Source organism: Stegodyphus dumicola, chromosome 9 (genome assembly GCF_044657685.1).
Source record: "Stegodyphus dumicola isolate Sdum_Otavi_A_Nest chromosome 9, ASM4465768v1".
In the NCBI taxonomy this organism is placed as follows: domain Eukaryota; kingdom Metazoa; phylum Arthropoda; class Arachnida; order Araneae; family Eresidae; genus Stegodyphus; species Stegodyphus dumicola.
Genome location: NC_140776.1, coordinates 132,381,899 through 132,401,489, shown reverse-complemented (window position 1 = coordinate 132,401,489; position 19,591 = coordinate 132,381,899). Strand labels below are relative to the sequence as shown.

Below are 19,591 nucleotides of genomic sequence, written 5' to 3'. Positions count from 1 at the left end.
ATATATATTTAACTGAAATAAAAATTAAATAGTAAATTTCTACTATAGTTAAGAACTCCTTTTATCCTCAGTTTTTTTTTTTTTTTAGTAAAATTCAAAATTTTCTGCATTTAAAATTTTTAAGCCATTTTAAATGCTAGTGCAATCATTAACCAAAATATTCAGATTAAGATTTCTAAAAGACAAATCTCAACTATTTCTACCATGAAATCTTACATAACAAATAACTTGAAGCAAAAAATAACAACTTCTTTGCAATTTTATTTAACATAATCTTAAACAACAGCAGCTGTCGTATTTATTAAGTAGATACATTTACAAATTAAAATTATTTTAATTTTAAAGCATTGTTAGGCTTTTCGATAATGCTATAGAAAAACACAGTGCAGGATTTAGTACGAAACTGTTATTTAAATATAAGTTACAATATCTATAACACACTTTAAGAATAATTTTAATAAATGGCTGCATAAGTTTTAATACCTAATCAATGTATTAAAAAAGAATTAATTTTTAAAGTTTCTAAAGCATTTATGTGTAAGATCCGGGTAAAAAGCATAAAATTTTCTAAGTATGCAAAATTAAAACGTATCAGAATTAAACAGAAAACTTAATATGAAAAATTGCACAGCACTTTAATACGTTTCTTATACAAGCGCATCCACACAGATTTATACTAATTACATATGTCATCAATGGTCAAACTATTTTGTAGTTATAGTGCAAACTTGAAATTGGCTATACGGATGTAAAAAAAGCTTTATTCTAAGGTGTAGGTTAATAAATAAAATGTGAATAAAGTTTATGAGCAACAAAACTCTTTACTTAAAAACACTTGCGCTAGCTTTCGCCAAATAAGATATTTTGTCAAATGTGATAATTTTGCCTTGAATAAATTATTTTGCCTGATGGCTATGATTTTCAATAGCGAGTAAAAAATTTCTCATTCATAAAAATTCCTCGTAAATCTCAGCCGCATTAAACGTGTCCGCTAATTTAAAACTACAGTTATATGCATAATGAATTTTTATTTTTCTACCTTGATTTAAATGAAATTTCAGGCAATATTTTGGATTTATAAGACTTACTGTAAACATTAGATAGGACTGTAAACATTAGATAGGAATATTAATGTATTTTAGTTCAACGTTTTGTTCACTACAGATAAAAGCTCGAAATGAAATGAAAATGTAAGTGACGTGTAAATTATTTAAGGCTTTGTCATCAGACGGAGAACAATTACTAGCATTAATTTCTATGTAAAGTTAATTAATGCAGAAATCTGTAAATTTATCTTCAATCCATACATGACTGGAGATTGATATTATAATATTCTGTATTTTTGAGAAAATCAGAAGTCATGTGTTAACACAATTCACCTCAGGTTGGCAATACAGACATCATTTTTACAATAGTGCGGGCTACAAGAAAAACAAATGGTATTTCCATACTTAATGAGGCATTTAAAAAGTACGTAAATACATAAAATCTTACCTAGTATTGTAGTTCTTTGCAAAATAGAAGGAACACAAAGAATCCAGGAAGTAAATAAATACCTATTTTTCTTTTACCGATATCAAGTGTATTTTTTCCTGCAACTAGCTTTGCAGATGTATGTAGACATGTTGCTCTCACTAGTGATTTTCAGAAGTCAAATGAACGTTTATTAATTTGTACCGGATTGAAGATTCGTTCCTTTTCATGAGTGAAAAAAAAAACAGACATAGAAATGACGTAGGATGCAAATTTACATCTTTCTAGGAACCACACAAGCAGGCGTTTTTCAAGTCCACAAATACCTACTTCACTAAAATTTTGCTTTATTGCTGGGTCACACTGAAGTTCTGTTAATTTCGTTTATTTCGTTAACAATTTGCCAATGTCAGAAATACTTTTGTAAAGAGACCATCTCAAGAGCTCTTTTCAGAAACCAAGTTTTGTTTATATGCTTCGATAAAGGAATTTGAATTTTTATCACTATACTGCATTCTAATTTAGTGGAACGGTAGCTTTTAGTAATACTGTATTACTATATACTTTTTGTTATTTTCTCAGGGAAGTAAAGAGCCGCATGAGACCGGCAGGCTGCGGGTAGTATGCCTGTATTTATGTAAAGCTAAATGAAGTACTTCTAATGAAAATAATAATTATTTGCAATAAAACACAAAAGAGGAAAGTAAAATGAGCTAATGCAATATAAGAATGATAATTAAAATTGTATATTTAAACAGAAAGTATTTAAAAGGAGTTCGAAATGCTCTGCAGTATCTTACCCGACTGATTTCGAGTTGATCTTTCTTCAAAGCAAGAAAATATCCAGCTAAAAGGCCTATGCAGAATGGACCCATATGGTCGTATGGTAACGTATAAACATCCCTCCATGTAATGGGTGCAGTTCTGTTAAAAATATAAAAATAAGTACAATAAAATAAAAAGCTGAAATCTGTAATATTTTATATTACACCCAAAGGCAAGTTTTTTTCTATTTACACACACACACACGTTTCGAGAGTATTTGGGTTCAAGCCCCTTAATTTAAATAAAAATAGTAGATTACCTGAAATCCAACATAAAGAACGCCATACTTCCTGGCAATTCATTAATGACTGTAATAACAGCGACACCAATTATACCAGCCAAGATGATTGCAAGCATACAGAAGATTCCATATCTGGCTGATCTATGAAAAAACATAATTAAACACAAATGTTAAGCAATGAGTGAGATAAAATAAGAGATTTTTCAATAAGTTTGAAAATAAATATTTTAATAATAAACATATATATTTTCTAAGATCTCTTACTTTTTAAGTATCCATATTATTACAACAGAGAGAAGAGTTAGTTGCATGATAACAGCCAATATCCATGTGTGGTATAGGCACTAGAAGAATGTAGAAATCATATATTAAATTAATCCGTTAACATCGTTATTTCAAACAATAAAAATTGATGAAAATAATCAAAATTATACATTAAGAAATTGCTTTTTTTTTTTTTTTTTTTTTACCTTTTATAAAATTTGTATAATTAAAAAATCTGAAAGATTTCAGATTTTAACGGTCGCCCCTAAGGTATTGTTAAAGTTTTTACGATCTTTCTGAGTTCACAGTCTACAAATCTGCTACTGCATTCAACTTCTGCTAACCAATTTTTTTTATAGTTTTAGCTTTATTATAAAGCACCGTTTTCTACGCACTTACAATATATATAATTCAGCAGCAAAATCACAAAAATTTAAAAGCAGTATAACAGCTATGTTTAGAATTCCCAGTGCAATGCAGTATTAAGTGTTGACATACATATTTCTATACTTTTCAGTACTTTCTGAGTTTGCATCATATAAATGTTCAGTTTTCTTAGTAAGAGGGCTTGCAAAGCATTTTTTTTTTGTGTGTGTTTTTGTCATTAACGTTTTGTGTGTTAAATTTATTAATTAAATATCATGTTTTTCGCACTTACGCCACATCAAATTCAATTCAACAGCAGTATCGCAAAATATTTAAATACAGCCTGTCTTCAGAATTTCCGACAGACAGTCTGGCGAGCTTTAGAATTTGGATGTACAATTGGCATTTAACTCATTAAGCTTTAACCAGTGTTGTTTAACCAACGGTGGCAGATAATTAGTGTTTAAACTTCCAAGCACGTCGCCGATAAGATGAAAAAAAAAATAAATTGGCGAACCATGTGCTACCATCTAATGGCACAAAGAAGGGCTGTTGGTTTCGATTCCATTTGTTGCTGCTGTCGAGCAGGTAAGGTAGCAATAGGCACTTATTCTTCTCCTGCAAAATCTATGATTATATACGCTTTCAAAAATAAATTCATAATATCAACCAGTTACTTGACCTTCCTTATTTCTTTAGCAGGGTGAGGATTTCCTTCTGACAGTCGTGAAATTCATGATTAGTTCATTGGTTGTACATTTTCATCAACTTGTGTTGCTTCTGATATGCTATTCCTAAGCATATCACTACAATTCCTTCAGGTATTCCTGGTTAGGATTTATCTCTTTAGAATTCTTCGTCAGCGCGGGAAAATTTTCGTCTGTCATTCGAGTATGTTTATCTGCTTCTTCCTGTTTTGCACATAAATGATTCAGAATTTCCTTTAAAAAGAGTTATAATCCAGTTGCTTATCACTTCAATGTTCACTTTTAGAATATATTAAAGTTTTTTTATCCCCAAACGGGCTGTTAGTCTCGAAATGAAATTTTGCTTCGAATCCTTATAAATGCGTCGTTTCACTTTTCATTTCAGTCTTTTGCCAATCAGCAAAGTATAAGATATTTATCTTTCAAATTGAATTTGACTGTTGTGGATTAACAAACTAAGTTATTTGAAAGTACAGGATACAGTTTTTAAGAATATTCGTTTCTTACTTTTGAATCCGATTGATTTAAATAAAAGTGCATTGGATTCAAGATCTATATAATTAAAAATAGTCAGTATTTCCACAGAATAAAGCTATTTTTTTATTTCATAGTTTGTAAAACGTGAGTAAATTTTTAATAACAAACTCAAATGTCTGAAAGCGAGCAGTAACGACTCTGTACGGAAAAATCATTATCTCCACCACATGAGACAAAAACCTTCAAAACAGGAAGAAGCAGATAAACAGACTCGAATGACAGATGAAAATTTTCCCGCTGACGAAGAATTCTAAAGAGGTAAATCCTAACCAGGAATACCTGAAGGAATTGTAGTGATATACTTAGGAATAGCATATCAGAAGCAACACAAGTTGATGAAAATGTACAACCAACGAACTAATCATGGATTTCACGACTGTCAGAGGGAAATCCTCACCCTGCTAAAGAACTAAGGAAGGTCAAGTCACTGGTTGATATTATGAATTTATTTTTGAAAGCGTATATAATCATAGAATTTGCAGGAGAAGAATAAGTGCCTATTGCTACCTTACCTGCTCGACAGCAGCAACAAATTGAGTTGAATTTTACCGTTACTTAAATTTTCCAGCGTTTGGTAGATATTCATTCACATTTCAAAAACAAGTATCACTTAATGGTGAAATAATTAGCAGCGCTTACTTAAATACGTCGGTTTAAATTTTGTCGGTTATATAAATAAGAATTTCTGTATAAAAGAGGTATTTTAATTGATATGAGGTTTATTAACCAATGTGTTGTAATTTTTACTTTTCGCATTTTGGGTTTTATTATTCAAACATTCATAATCCTCCTTTTCATAATGAAATATTTTATGCTTCTGATGTAATTTTCTTTTAGTATTTCATTTTTTACCTGAGTATTTTTATCATTTTTGAAAGCGTACTTTGTGCTATTCTGATTAGAATATTTTAATATAATTCTGTTTAATATATTGCTGTTTGGTATATTTTAATCTTTCCCAGTAATCACATCATAGCCCTGCAAACCAGCTAACACGTTTTACTGTGACTATACTCTTTCTTTCATTCCCCTCTAACTACAGTCACCACGGTTAAGTTAAACAGAAACTAAATTGTGTTCCAATAATTAAGCCATGCCTCGAACAAAAGTGGTAAGCGGTAGAAAGTTTAAACTGAATTAACTATAGAGGTCTCCGCTGGTGTGAAGACTAAATGGGTTTCTTATTGGCTATTACTTTTTGCGTCAGTTCGTGACTGCTCTAATATGAATCCAACTTAAACATTCCTTAGGCATTTTGGAGAAGAACATGTCAAAAATAATTTGCGTTTTTGCCGGGATTCGGACCACGGGTTTTTTAATTGGCATTCAACATATACCTCAAAAACTGATAATTCAGAATCCATTCAATACGTAAAACGAACTTGGCATTTTCATGTGTGTTAAATGGTAAATCTGATTGACCAATTGCGTCTGAAGAAGAGCAGTATTTGTACCAATACAATTCTGTTTTACCAACTATTTCGATTTTAGTACAACCTAGCCTCGAGTAAACATTATGAACTATCTTCATGAAAAAATTTACAGCTTCTGTCATTTAGAGCATCGCAGAATTAAATTTAGCTGTGCACTTTCTAATGTAACTGTCAAGCTTATTAAATTGTATTGTTGAATTTTTTATACTTTCACGAAATATTAAAAGAATCTAATTATACTTACGACATCTACTGACTGGAAAAAGTTATTTATGTACAGTATATTTAGCCACCATCTTTCTCTACAATTTTTCAACATCGGATTCATGTAAGCTTCCCAAAACGGTCCAGATCCAAAGACAGGAAACGTGAGGAAAACACATATTGTAAGAAGCTGCGCTGCAGACATTCTAAAATAAAGTTGAATAACGAAAATAATTACAAAAAATGGCAGTTTTATAAATTCAACATTAAAAACTGCGAAATGTATTCAAGAGAATATCCTGTATCCACTGTTTAGGAAAAATTATATTATATGTAACACGCTGACAATTTTTTAAATAATTTTTTAAATAAATAATTAGGCCATTTAGTTTTCTTAATTAAATGCTTAGGGATTAAATTTATCATCTGCCACTTATTTAATATTCAAATGATTTAAAAAATAGTTACAAACAATTTTGTTTTCCAATTACCTGCAGTAACGATGCAAAAGTAACTTGCAGATGTTCAAATTCACTTTACTTTTCTCTGTCAGGTATCTCCAACGAGTGTAAGTTATCGTAATTCCCCTGGAATATAAATTTTAAATTTTATAAATAGAAATGAAACATAATTGTTAACTTTTATGAAAACGAAATAATTGGAATAAAATCAAAAAACGTTCGAAGCAATGCTAATCGAGGTTTCGACAATTTTCTTGGTACACTATCACTTTTAAAAACCAATTTAACATGTGTGAAGTCATCATCCTACTATACGTTTGTTTTATTAAAGTTTTCTTTTGTATAGTAAACTATAAATTATAGCAGAAACAAGCCGTTTTATAATGCGCGTTTAAATTAATTAAAAAAATTAAATATATTTTTATAAATAATCATTTGAAAAAATTTTAAAATATAGTTTTTTAAATAATCATTTGAAATTGTTTTAAATAATCATTTTGAACATACTTTTTTATAGCGATGGTTTTCTTGCTTTCTTCTAGAGTTCTGCAGTCATCTCAGCTCCAAAATATTAGTGAATAATATTCCTCTGATGCAAATCAGGGTATAAAATTGCTACATCCATGGTAACTTGCTTGAGAAATGAAGTTTAGATGCTCTGCTTATTTGAGTCGTAAGTACTTACGACAGTTTTTAATTGTATTTTATACACTATGAGAAAAATATTTTATTGTACTCACACGATTGCTTTCGGCAACAAGAACGGTGTTAATCGTAGTGATATAGTTGAAATTCTGCTGTAGGTAAAAATCTCTTAAAATCTCAAATTTTGTTTGAAAATAGATATTTTCCTTTGTTCCCAGATGTTATAGTGCAGTATGCATAATAATTCAAAAATTAATTTATACTAATATTTTTTGCATCTTACTATTGGTTGATTTACTTTATGCGATAAAAATTGAAATGTGATGCATATAAATTTAATCAATAAAATATTAAATTGTAATTCCAACAGGGCAAAAGAACCTTCTATAAGATTTGCGTATTTAAGAAATTTTCTGAGTTTAATCATAAGTATTGATTCATGCACATTTTTTAAATAGTAATAATGCTGGCACGAGATTTTAAGATAAGCAAATCTTATCTTGTACTTAGTTACTTTAAAACAGGCATTTCAAGGTCGTAATGGCCCTTCCTTCATTTAGGATAGCAGTATCATCACACACAGATAGACTTAAGGGATTTTAGCAAAAGACGCAGTTCTCTACCGTGTTTACAAGATAAGTCAGAAGTGAGAAAAATTGCCTTGAAGTGTCTATTCTGGAGAAACAGACTGCAATTAAACATTTAAATTAATATTGTAATTTTTACAGCTTTTAATCACAATCCTGTCATTTAATGCAAAGGTATATTATTAATGAATAATATGAAACAAAGGTTAAGTTATCCATCTTTAGGAACCTACCGTAGATATACATTCAAAGATAAATTCAAATCAACAAAGTATCAGGAAAATCATTTGTTCTACAAAGTAAGTATAGTCAAAAGCAGAAATTTCTCTCTGCTATTACAACTTGCACCTGTGTTTTATTTATGAATTCTCATCATGTGCTTGTAATTTATTAAATAAATGCGTCTGTTTATACTTATTTATAGTTTTATTCTCTTTTTTTTAGCAGAAGACTGGATTATTTTATTTATGAATTCTCATCATGTGCTTGTAATTTATTAAATAAATGCGTCTGTTTATACTTATTTATAGTTTTATTCTCTTTTTTTTAGCAGAAGACTGGATTATTTTATTTATGAATTCTCATCATGTGCTTGTAATTTATTAAATAAATGCGTCTGTTTATACTTATTTATAGTTTTATTCTCTTTTTTTTAGCAGAAGACTGGATTATTTTATTTATGAATTCTCATCATGTGCTTGTAATTTATTAAATAAATGCGTCTGTTTATACTTATTTATAGTTTTATTCTCTTTTTTTTAGCAGAAGACTGGATTATTTTATTTATGAATTCTCATCATGTGCTTGTAATTTATTAAATAAATGCGTCTGTTTATACTTATTTATAGTTTTATTCTCTTTTTTTTAGCAGAAGACTGGATTATTTTCCGCATCAAATTGCTAAGGTAGTACAAGATAAGCAAATAGTGAGAAAAGATGCCTTGAAGTACTTATTCTGGAGTAACAAATTACAGAAAAATATTTTAAATTATTATTTTAAATTTTACAGCTTTTATCACAGTTCTGTCATTTAATGTAAAAACAGCCATTTTATTAACGAATAATATAAAACAAAGATTACGCTATTTATCTTCATGAATCTACCATAAACATACATTTAAAGATAAATTCAGATCAAGAAAGTCTCATGAAATATTATTATTTGTAACTAATCAGTTATTATGGTTTAGATCTTTACTATAACTTCTCCTTTCCGTTTCTTCACAAGAATGTGAATTGAAGTAGAGAGTTTTTGAGCTAAAGTTTTTTTAGATTGTACGACAGAGCTTATTTCTGCCTCTCAAGGCCACTTTACATTAGTTCTGCCATCTCTGATAAGTTTGTAATTATTCGGCTTTGCGTTGTTCCCTGCCGACATTTATATTGTTACGCCGATTAGAGTTTCCTGAGCCAGCATAGAATTAAATATAAGTAGTCTCATGTAGAATAATGTAGTCTCTGACTATTACTCCACGTTTTAAACTTGAATTTAACTTTTACTTTAATTTCAGCTTCCCAAGTTGTGGTTAATTTTGTTTAGCCATGCACTTACGTTCGAGTTATGTTTTAATAGAAGTGTTGTTTTAAACCTTTTCAAGTCTTGGTAGTTACTTCAGGCACAACAATAATGTGCTCTACGTTTGTTAAGAGTTTGGGTCTAGTCTATGCTCCCAAAGCTAGTCAAACTGCAATGATAGATAAAGGAAAATGTTAAATTATCCACAAAAAAAAAAAAAAAAAAAAAAAAAAAAAAAAAAAAAAAAAAACACTATTACAATAAGGGAAAAATGAAGCCAAATTCTTAAACTTTTTTATTCTTTTTATGGATTACATCACATTTTATTTTACATTATTCTTTTTATGGATATATTACATTTTATTTTAAACCACCTGAAATCGCTATTTGACTTGAATTTCATTATTGAGCATAACATGGTATATTATATATAGGGCTTTTTGTTCATAATATAGTGTTAATCGTTTTCATCTCGTTTACATTGAAAACTTTTGGACACAAATCTTTGCTAAAACTATAATGCAAAACTTAGGTCTCTAATAATATTGTAAGAAATGAAGTTCACCAAAATAACACAGTATAAAGAATATTTTTACTTACGCTACAAAAGCTACGGTGTCCATGCCTACAGAACCATTCGCTATTCCTGAGAAAGTGAAACTGTCGAAGAATTTCAGGAAATTAGCAGCTTTGCCTGAAAAATATATAACTATTTAGTTAAAACCTGTTTTATTTTAAAAATATTGTGTTTACTTTTTTGTCTTAGATTTAAGGATTTTCCTTAATTTCGCATTATGAACTTGATGGGAAAATATTGGTTACATGATCAGCTGTAGTCGGATTAAGCCATATTGGGAAAATATAGAAAATTCTGTAAAAAACTTTGATTAGGACTATTTCATATGACAAACGGACTTCAGGAACAATCAAAAGCATGAACCGATGTTTCATTGTAGATCGCTTGTGACTCAAAAGCTGTAGCTATAAGTTTAATTGTAAAATATATGCAAAATATAGCATGCATACTTTAGAAGATTGCGATAAATTCGACATAACTGCAACACTGTAAAATCGGAATTTTGTTAAACACAACGATATTTATCACAAATCAAAATTCTCTAAATAATATCTAATAACTTTTAAATCTTATAACATGAAATAATATTCTGGTATCTTATTATATTAGTAGAATATCGCTAAAATTAGTACATGATTTCATATTTTGTTTTTCAATAAATATCCAGCACTGGCATAATAAAGAGGTCACCGATGAAAATCCTTACATTTTATGAACCAAAATTTTTTCTCAGATATTTGTTAGACGTAATATTTTATGTTTCTGTTTGTCTATTTTTATTGCTTGTTTCTGTTTGTCTATTTTTATTGCTGTTGTTTGTTATAAATTAATATAAACGCGTATTTCGCTGAAATGTAATTTTTTTTAATAATACGTACAAAAAAGCACATTTCTAGAAAATATGACTTGTAGTTAATTTACTGTGTTATAAAAAATAATTACGTTTTATACAATTAGCTTATTGCACTGATTAGAACTGAGTTAGTTTGAATTAATACTAGATCAAGCAAAATATTTATGTAAAATTTTAAATAACATATAACATTAAAATTAAAATAAAAGAGGTAAAGAATAAGCTCTCATTCAGTCTAGTAGCACCCCCGCATCCACAGGATTCTAAGATGTACCACGGACAACAATGAAAACTATATAGATTAGTATAGTCATGAAACATATAAATTCGGTGTGGTCTGATTTATAAATCTTGCACAGTAAAGCATCAATAATAATAAATAATAATAAAACATATTGTAAGTTACACATATTCTATAGAGTATAATATATTTTACTACTACACCACTTTATATACTGTATTGTTAACACAGTAATGCAAAATTAACTCACTAAAATGTTTCTAAAAATGTGTAAAAAAATGTGCATATGAGAGTTAAAATGTCGCTAATAAGAATACGGAGTTTGTTAAAAATTGAGCTGAGAGAAATTTAACCAACAGATCTATGTAACTGGAAAAGGAGAAGGGGCTGGACACCAAAAGATCAGTTAAAAAAAGCACAGTTCTGAGGATGGACCTTGTAACCTGAAAATCTACATTTGATTCCTATAACGATCATTTTCATCCCCTCTCCTTTTTATTTAAATCCGTCAAGAAAGTTAATGCACGCAGATAATTGTGGGAGTGCTTGGCTTGTTTTAGTGGCTATGACGCCGGATATTGCTGAATCCTTAGATACAGGTATATATGGCTATATTAGCAACTTGCAGTAAAATATGAGACTCAGTAACTTTAATAACTTCGCATTGAAAGAGAAAAATCCTACTGAATTTCTGGAAATGCAGTAAATGGAGGTGTCCATAGGTGTGGCTGTAGATAGTGAGCATTACAGTAATAGTTCGAATTCCGCACAGGCATTTTATAGGTTCATGAACTTTCTTAGTGCTCAGGACTTCCAAGGAATTAGTGTAGAGTGAAGCACTTCTTATCATCTGAACATAGTAATCTGAAAGAAAAAAGTGCATTCATTGTAATAATTTAGGGAAGCAAGTAGTAAATAAAAAAAATTAAATTAACGCTAATGTTTATGAAATCGCTACTTCATAATAATATGCATTTTAAAATATATGTGTATAAGAAAAATAATTGAAAAAATGTATACTTAATCGGTGGAAGAATTATTGCTCCCAATGTTGTTTACTCTTAAACTGAAAGATTTATTACATGGCGGGTTGCTTTTACGTCCTGAGATTCACATAAAACTTAGCTCTCAAAGCTTTGCTAAGTATATTCTTATATTCAGTACATTTTGCTTAAAAATTAAAAAACTATGAGTTGATGAATATTTTGTCTATTTTCGTATAAAATCAGTATAGATTAATAATGTGAAGTTGAGGAGGTTAAGTAAATAATATATAATATTAAAAGCATAATGATGTCAACCTTTATTGACTTATCTCTAAGTACGATGGAACCGTGCATTTATTTTGTAAAAAGGTGTTATAGGTATGATACACATGTCTTACTCAATTTATCTAAAGGAAGTTGACATTTATTCGTAATATACTTGCGGAAAAACAATCGTTGGTTAGTTCCGATTTAAGGACTGCAAAAGTATTAAATAGCCTTCCAGTTTTTCTATAATAAAATAATTCTAATTAATTTTGTTATTATCATGTGATATTATTATTGCGATGAAAACAACTGATTCTTTGTTCCGCAAACCTAAAAAATTAGTATTTCCACAACAGGATTTTGATTTTGCTAATTTCACATCGTCTTTATCTCATAAAGTTTGAAAATTGGCGTCTGCCGAAAATTTCCTTTTAAAGTTCATTTCTGTATTTTGTTAATGCAGTTCAATACGTGTCCTTAAAACATATCATGTTAAGAATTAATACTATTTTCTTCCGAAAGTATTGGATGGTATTTAATTAAAAAAATAATAGCTTTTTGGACTTTGCATATCTGCCTTACCTATTTCAATAAATCTATAGAAAGCTCTAAGGAAGTATGCCTAACTATTTTAGATTCTGTGCTAACGAGATGTACGTAGCACAACTCCAGCGATTTATGAGATTATATCACATGGTGGATCGATAGATCTAAATTTCAGTTCTACTGCATAGTAGGCATAGTAAAGATGTCTACACCACACTGGAATTTGCTAGAATATTTAAAGCAACTTGAATGCCTAATGAAAATGTAGTATTCAATTACGAGGAACGGAATTGTAACATCTATGGCCTCTTCCAGACAGAGGATACGTAGACAGCCGCCTGAGGCAAGGAGTTTCGTAGGGTATCAGCTAAGTTTTTACAAAAGATATAAATACGCCTTATCTACAATTTGTACGAAGCGACAACTATATCGAGCCCACCAGTGGCCGAGCGGTAAAGTCGCTGAACACTGGGATTTTGGTCCGACGTTCCAAATCGGCATACTGGGCTGGCTGCATGGGCGTTTTCGTAGTTTTCCCCATGTGTAATATGAATACGAGTTAATTTCCCTTATAACGTCCTCCAGAAGGCATCCTTCCTCTCAGCAGATAGCCCTTGAGGCTTTGTCATAATTACATAAACCAAACCAAACTAACCCAACCAACTGTACTCATGGCCTAGAGTTCGGAAAATGTTGAAACTATTCATCCTAACGCTTTCAAAAATCTTGCTTTGAACGAATGCTGGAATGTTAACTAACATACTCATTAAGTGGTGAGTTAAGATTCGAGCAAAGTTTTTAATATTAATAACATGATAATCCTGTAAATTGATTACAAAATATTGTAGCAAAAGTTAGCTACGAAGTTATATTTAAATAATTAATTTTTCTAGGAACGCTTTTACATAATATTATAGCTTGGTGTTCCTAATTTTTTATCGTTGCTTTTGTTCCCAAACCCAATAGGTACACCTCGAAAAACGCATTAGTAAACCGTTTGATGAGCGAAATTTATTAATTTTTTATTTTGTATAATTAATAGAAGAATAATTTGAAGTATTAAATTATAATTTATAAAGATCTACTAAAACTATATAAAAGTAATATTTCTAAAGTGTTAAATTTATTGAACAGCTTTAAGTTGAATTTATCATTTTATGTAATGTTAATTATGCTTGAAAACGTAATTACGTTTTTCTACGAATGTTTGATAAAAATCTGTGTAAGTATAAACATTCTGAGTACGCATTCATTATTCACTTCTAACTTTAATGAAAATGTTGTGGTTCAAAATATGTTTTGCAACAAAATCATGAAGATTTATATTAAATTTACCACATGGTATAATCAAATATTTGAACTGAAGAAAATATATTTTATAAATTATTAATTTGAATTTCATTCTAAATGAGAGATCGTCATATTTGCAACTTTTTTTCTCTCGTTTCTGTTGGCTCTGGACACTTGAATTGAAATGGAAATGTTGTTAACCTTAACTCTTCTCAACGAAACGTGTAAGCGATAAGCAAGAGCATAGATCATAACTAACAGACCTTGCCAAATGATATATTTTCTTTGCTAACCAGTAAAGAATAACTAACAGACCTTGGTAAAGGAATTTTTATCCTGTTAACCAGTATCACTTTCAGGATTCAACATGATTAAGCATCTTGTTTCCAGAGGAAAACAAGTTCTTTGACATTCAATTTAGCCTTTTCTTGAACTCTGAGCTGGTTGTAAAAAGTAAGAATATTAAGTATGTCTAGCTGCCTTAACCTGAGGCTAGATATAAGGTTTCCTCAATATTCTTAGTAGTGTTTGCTGCAATTTTGAAGAATTAAAGCAAGAATCAATAATCTTTTAAAGCTACTGTGCTTCTTTTTTCTTTAATTGCTTGTACAGTAAACCAACAGAAAATCAATAGTGCACCACTCTTATTTAAATTTCAATATAAACCAATGAAAGAAAACATACTGTATATGATTCTTAAGGGTCATATTATATTTCTGTATTTGGATATTTAAAAATAATTTGGAACTCAATTATTTGATTCTGAATAAAAGACATTTTTTACTGCATGAAATATTGAGAAATAAGGCTGTAAACATTAGGAATTAATGCTGTCTCATTAATTATAAGGTATTTCTCCAGCCTTCTTCGCATGCCTTCGTTGTGTGCTGCACGTTGGACGCGTATTTCAGAGGTCGTGGTTCGATTCCCGGCGAAGGTGTTGCTATTTTTCATTTTCCTGCTTAAAAAAAAATGTCTCTACATAATTATCTCTAAATATTTACAAACACCAAATGCTCTAATGAGAAGTATTTCTAGGCAATTACGATTAAAGCATTTAGTAGCAAACTCGAGCGGAAAGATTTCCGTTTAATGTTAAATTATTAGAAAGACAAATTTTGTATTAGACTTTGCTATAAACAATACGGTATGGATAAATCTTATTAATTAAAGTTCTGAAACTTCTGAAATTTTAAATGTTTGCCTTCCTCTCCCATTACCTTTTGATTCAAGGTCACGTAATTGTGATGTATATGTAAAGTGATGCCACAATAACTGTTCACGCTTTAGACTCTGCTTAAATAAAACATTAATGACATTCATGATTATATATCTAATGCAGGAATAAAGATGTTTTTAATATTTGAGTAAAATGCCGTACAATGCCGTATTATTATTTTCTCGAAGCAAAATTCTAAATTTTGAAAATTAAAAAGTCGATAATAAAAAATCCCATCGAAGAAAAAAAAGCTTCTGAGCATTTAATCTGTGTTAAAAATGTAAAGTTCCAAAACAGAGGAACTCAAACTATGGGTTTACAGTGGGGCATAAGGTGGATAAAAATCGTAAACATTTGAACTGATGTTATTTGACTTAACAGTCGCTGCTCTGACTGGTGTCCCGAAATTGTTTTTGTGATCGTCTGGATGCCACTGGCATAAAGTTTGAATGCCACTATTCTATAGAATCATAAAATAATCGCGAGTGGTACTGCTGTCACAATTTTAAATAAAGCAGATTTCTTATTTTATAGACTTTTAAACATATGGCATTCAGTGTAGAAACGAATATTAAATCATATGTAAGGGAATGGATTTTTGACAACTATCTGGCTAGTGAAGTTACTGTATGGTTTTCAAACAAAGAATTTTTCTTCGTTTCCGGTTGAAATAAATGTTCTTTATACACCTTACTCTCCCCACCTATTAAAATGGTAGGTTCAAAGTAGAAAGGCTGAAACGGTACGATTTTTGATGTTCTCAACCAGATCACCTGTAGAAGGGAACGCCTGAAATGGCAAGATATTTGTTGTATCTTCAGTAAACCCGAATCAGAAAAGTTCTAAATAGGACATTACGTAATAAATAATCCAGAAGAAAGTTACGGTTAAGTCGTTATAATTTGAATTTATTTAATTGCGATTTTACTTGGAGAAACTGTGAAGTAAGCATGTTTTTTCAGGTTTTAATTTATGAATCATTTTGGAATTTTCATAATTGTTGTTTGATGGCAAGATAATGTAAATCATATGTATTTTTAATTTTGCAAAGCCGAAAAGTGTTACGAAAGAAATCAATGGGTTATATTTAAAAATTCTATGAATTTACTTAATTTTCTTTGTTTTATGAATTGGCATCTCACAAAAGGTTGATAATGTTTAAGATTTAGTATTAAATTTTATGTATGTATATAATGATTTTTTTCTTATATGTATCATTTTATGCATATATATTTACGTATACTTCATTTTAAGTATATATCATTTAATGCATGTGTGTTTTATACATCATGTATTGCGAAGTAAATAAAAATTCATAAATGTATAAAAATGAATACAAATGAAATTATGCGATACCTCGGGTAAACTTTTTTTCTTTGTGTATATGCTATTCACGGAAACATACTCACTGTTATGACATGGAGCAGCTTTTGATTGGCTGTCATCATGCCTCAGCCGCATCACAATGTCAACCACTGTTCCAATTATCATAACTGCAAGAACAAGACCCAAAAGGCATCTGAAAATAGGTATTAATATTTAAGTATTTTTCATTTTTAACGCATTTATAAAAATTAACACCGTTTATAGAAATACAAGTAATAATATTTAAGCATCTGAAAATATTTTCAGTTGCTAAAGCAAAGAAAAATTTAAGACTATATTCTGAATGTTTTAAAAAATAAATGTTTTTTATGTTTCATAACAGTCATATTTATCTATTAAAGAAAACTCATTAAATTCATCTATTTTTTAATTTTATTCATACATAGTTCTAGTTTTCATATTTTAAACTATTCATTAAGCCTTTAATTAACAAAGATATAAATACAATGTTTTAGGGAATGTTTGCAAAAAGGATATTTTCTTATCACCGCAGATAATGGGAATTTATTCAAAAGTAAATAATGCTCTCATAATAAAACATTTCATCTTCTTGATTCCTTTTTTTTTCTTTTCTGCTCACTCCTCCTCTAGGGATTCAGAATCTAAACTCGGATATATTTTCCTAATTATTTAATAAAACCAGTAATCTTCAGTAACTGCTTTGAATCCCTTTGATATTGACTTAAAGTGGAAAATTACAGTCCAACAACGTTAAACTCTTTTTTCTTTCCATCTGCATTATAGTTGATTAGCTGAAAATCCTGTGCAAAGTTCCACAAAGTTGTTTTGAAAACTCTCATGAAAATGATGAAATTTTTCCCTCTCAAATAAAAAACAACATGCCTGTTGTATTTATAAAATATTGAGCATATCATATGAATAATGCGGGAAGGTTTACGTTGAAATGAACCATCAGAAAAAATATCGAAATGTAATATATCAGTTTCCAAAACAATGATTACAGCACATTGAATTTAACTATTGTTATTGTTGAGTCCATATTTCATTTAAGAAGGGTTGCCAGAACCTCGAAGAGGTTGGACTTCTACTTTCCACTCCAAATTTTGAAAGTGGGCACCCCGAAAGGATAGTCCAAAGGTTTCCTACCTTCGCCCTTACCATTAAACCATACGACAGAACCTTCGACTCGCCATGTATTTAAAGCACCCCCATTCAGCAAAGACTCTATAATTAGAACTCGTGCTCTTCGGTGCGGCAGTCAAGAGTCACTAACCACTATTCCAACTGAGTGGTGAATTTAACTAATGTTCACAGATTAAGACTGCTGTTAGTATAAGGCAATTTGATTTACTGCTAGTTTATTGTATTCTTTGCATAAAATAGAGCTGTAGTGTGCCCTGCAGAAAAATGCACTTTCTATTTCTTTTATCTCCGTGTGCAACATTTTAAAAATAATTTCCTCATTGAATTATTGCTGTATTAAAAATTTCTTTCAGATGAATTCCCCAACCTCATAAGATTATTCGTAAATAACCATGCATTCCGTCCATTGTTGTTAGTAAACCTGAGGTCAATCAGGTAATGTGAACGTGAAAAATTCATTTTTCTATTGGTGGAAAATGTTAAGTCTATCTAGGAAGACCTAACAAAAGCTTGTCATTTTTAAGCAACAAAATTATTCACCATTTTCTAATGCAAAAGTAATTAAATAATTAAAAGTTTAGCTATATTTCTGGAAAGAAATGAGCAACATGTTTTTGACTAAATGACTCAGATATTTAAGAAGGTTGATTTCCCCAGAATCACTCAAAATGTGTACAATTAACACTGAATAAACCTTAATCTGTATCTGCATTTTGCATAATATTAAAGTCATCATTGATTTTAATAACTGATACAAAATACTAAAAAACTATTTATTATTCTCTTTTGCTTTGTTTTTGAAATATGCACATTAGAGGATTTTTTATATTTTGAAGTAATTTGTTAGTAGTTTGTTTGATTTAATAAACCTACTTGCATATGCATTATTTAGGAAATTGCCTTAAATTTCTATATTTCTTATGTGCCAAAATTGTTATAATATATGTAAACATTTTTTTGATTGTATGTTCTATTTTATATACATTTATTTCTTTAACTGTTAAGTATATTTTTATGTAATAATTTTAGCGTGTATTTTTGTTTCATCAAAATCGTAGTAATGTATTTTAAGTGTCTAAACATAGTTCTGTTAGAAGGAGAAATCGATATTAGAAATCGAGATCTAAGCAGAAATTCTCCTGTTACGCCTTGTAAAAATGTTTTGTTGCGAATTTGTCAGTATTTGGTAAATTGATCGCCAACTTAGTGCCATTCTGGAAGCTTCCTGGAAAACTCATTTTTGAGACCCTATGAGCAAGGTTCTCCACAGCTTCAAGAAAACTGGGCAACCTTACATATACGACTCCATTTTTGATCGACTGAAATCAGTTCACTTTAGCGTTAGCTGAAAAGTATATATATAAAGACTGAGTGGTATTGGTGATCTGCGATATATCTTGCATGTAAGGGAAATTTGGTTTATCCCTTTTTTCTCCTTCAACTGTTTACAGCTGTTCACTGTGAGCTGTTATGTATTTAAAAAAAGTGATCATTTATTTCTGCTCAATAACTGTTCATATCTGCTCATCAAACTCGTAACCCACAACAATATATTTTGCTACGATTTAACAGCCTACGTATACTTATTTGCCCATCATCTCCTAAATGTAATACATTACACTTACTTTAAGGGATTATGGGCGGATTAGTGTATGTTATAAGCAACAAAGATCTTCAGCATCTCACTGGCCTGCATCGAAGCGAAGACAGACGTCTAAATGTATGTCCATGTATACATGATCTAAATGAGTACAATTTTGAATTATTAGTAATATATAATGTGCCCATTAAACGTTTTTTGAAATTGTTGTAAATAGTTATTATTTTAATTACAATTATTTTTAATTTGTTATTGCTAAAATT

General features: G+C 29.8%; 1 protein-coding gene across 1 annotated transcript in view; it reads right to left on the bottom strand.

The window, feature by feature from the left end:
• LOC118201133 (nose resistant to fluoxetine protein 6-like) overlaps positions 1-19,591 on the bottom strand; it is a 102,870-nt gene that overhangs the window by 15,571 nt on the left and 67,708 nt on the right. The window contains exons 5-12 of the mRNA XM_035373169.2: positions 16,648-16,757; positions 11,615-11,794; positions 9,860-9,953; positions 6,542-6,637; positions 6,091-6,256; positions 2,804-2,883; positions 2,558-2,680; positions 2,274-2,397 (exon numbers count right to left, since the gene is read on the bottom strand). Of these exons, the coding sequence (XP_035229060.2) occupies positions 2,274-2,397; positions 2,558-2,680; positions 2,804-2,883; positions 6,091-6,256; positions 6,542-6,637; positions 9,860-9,953; positions 11,615-11,794; positions 16,648-16,757 (973 nt within the window). The remainder of the gene's footprint in view (positions 1-2,273; positions 2,398-2,557; positions 2,681-2,803; positions 2,884-6,090; positions 6,257-6,541; positions 6,638-9,859; positions 9,954-11,614; positions 11,795-16,647; positions 16,758-19,591) is intronic.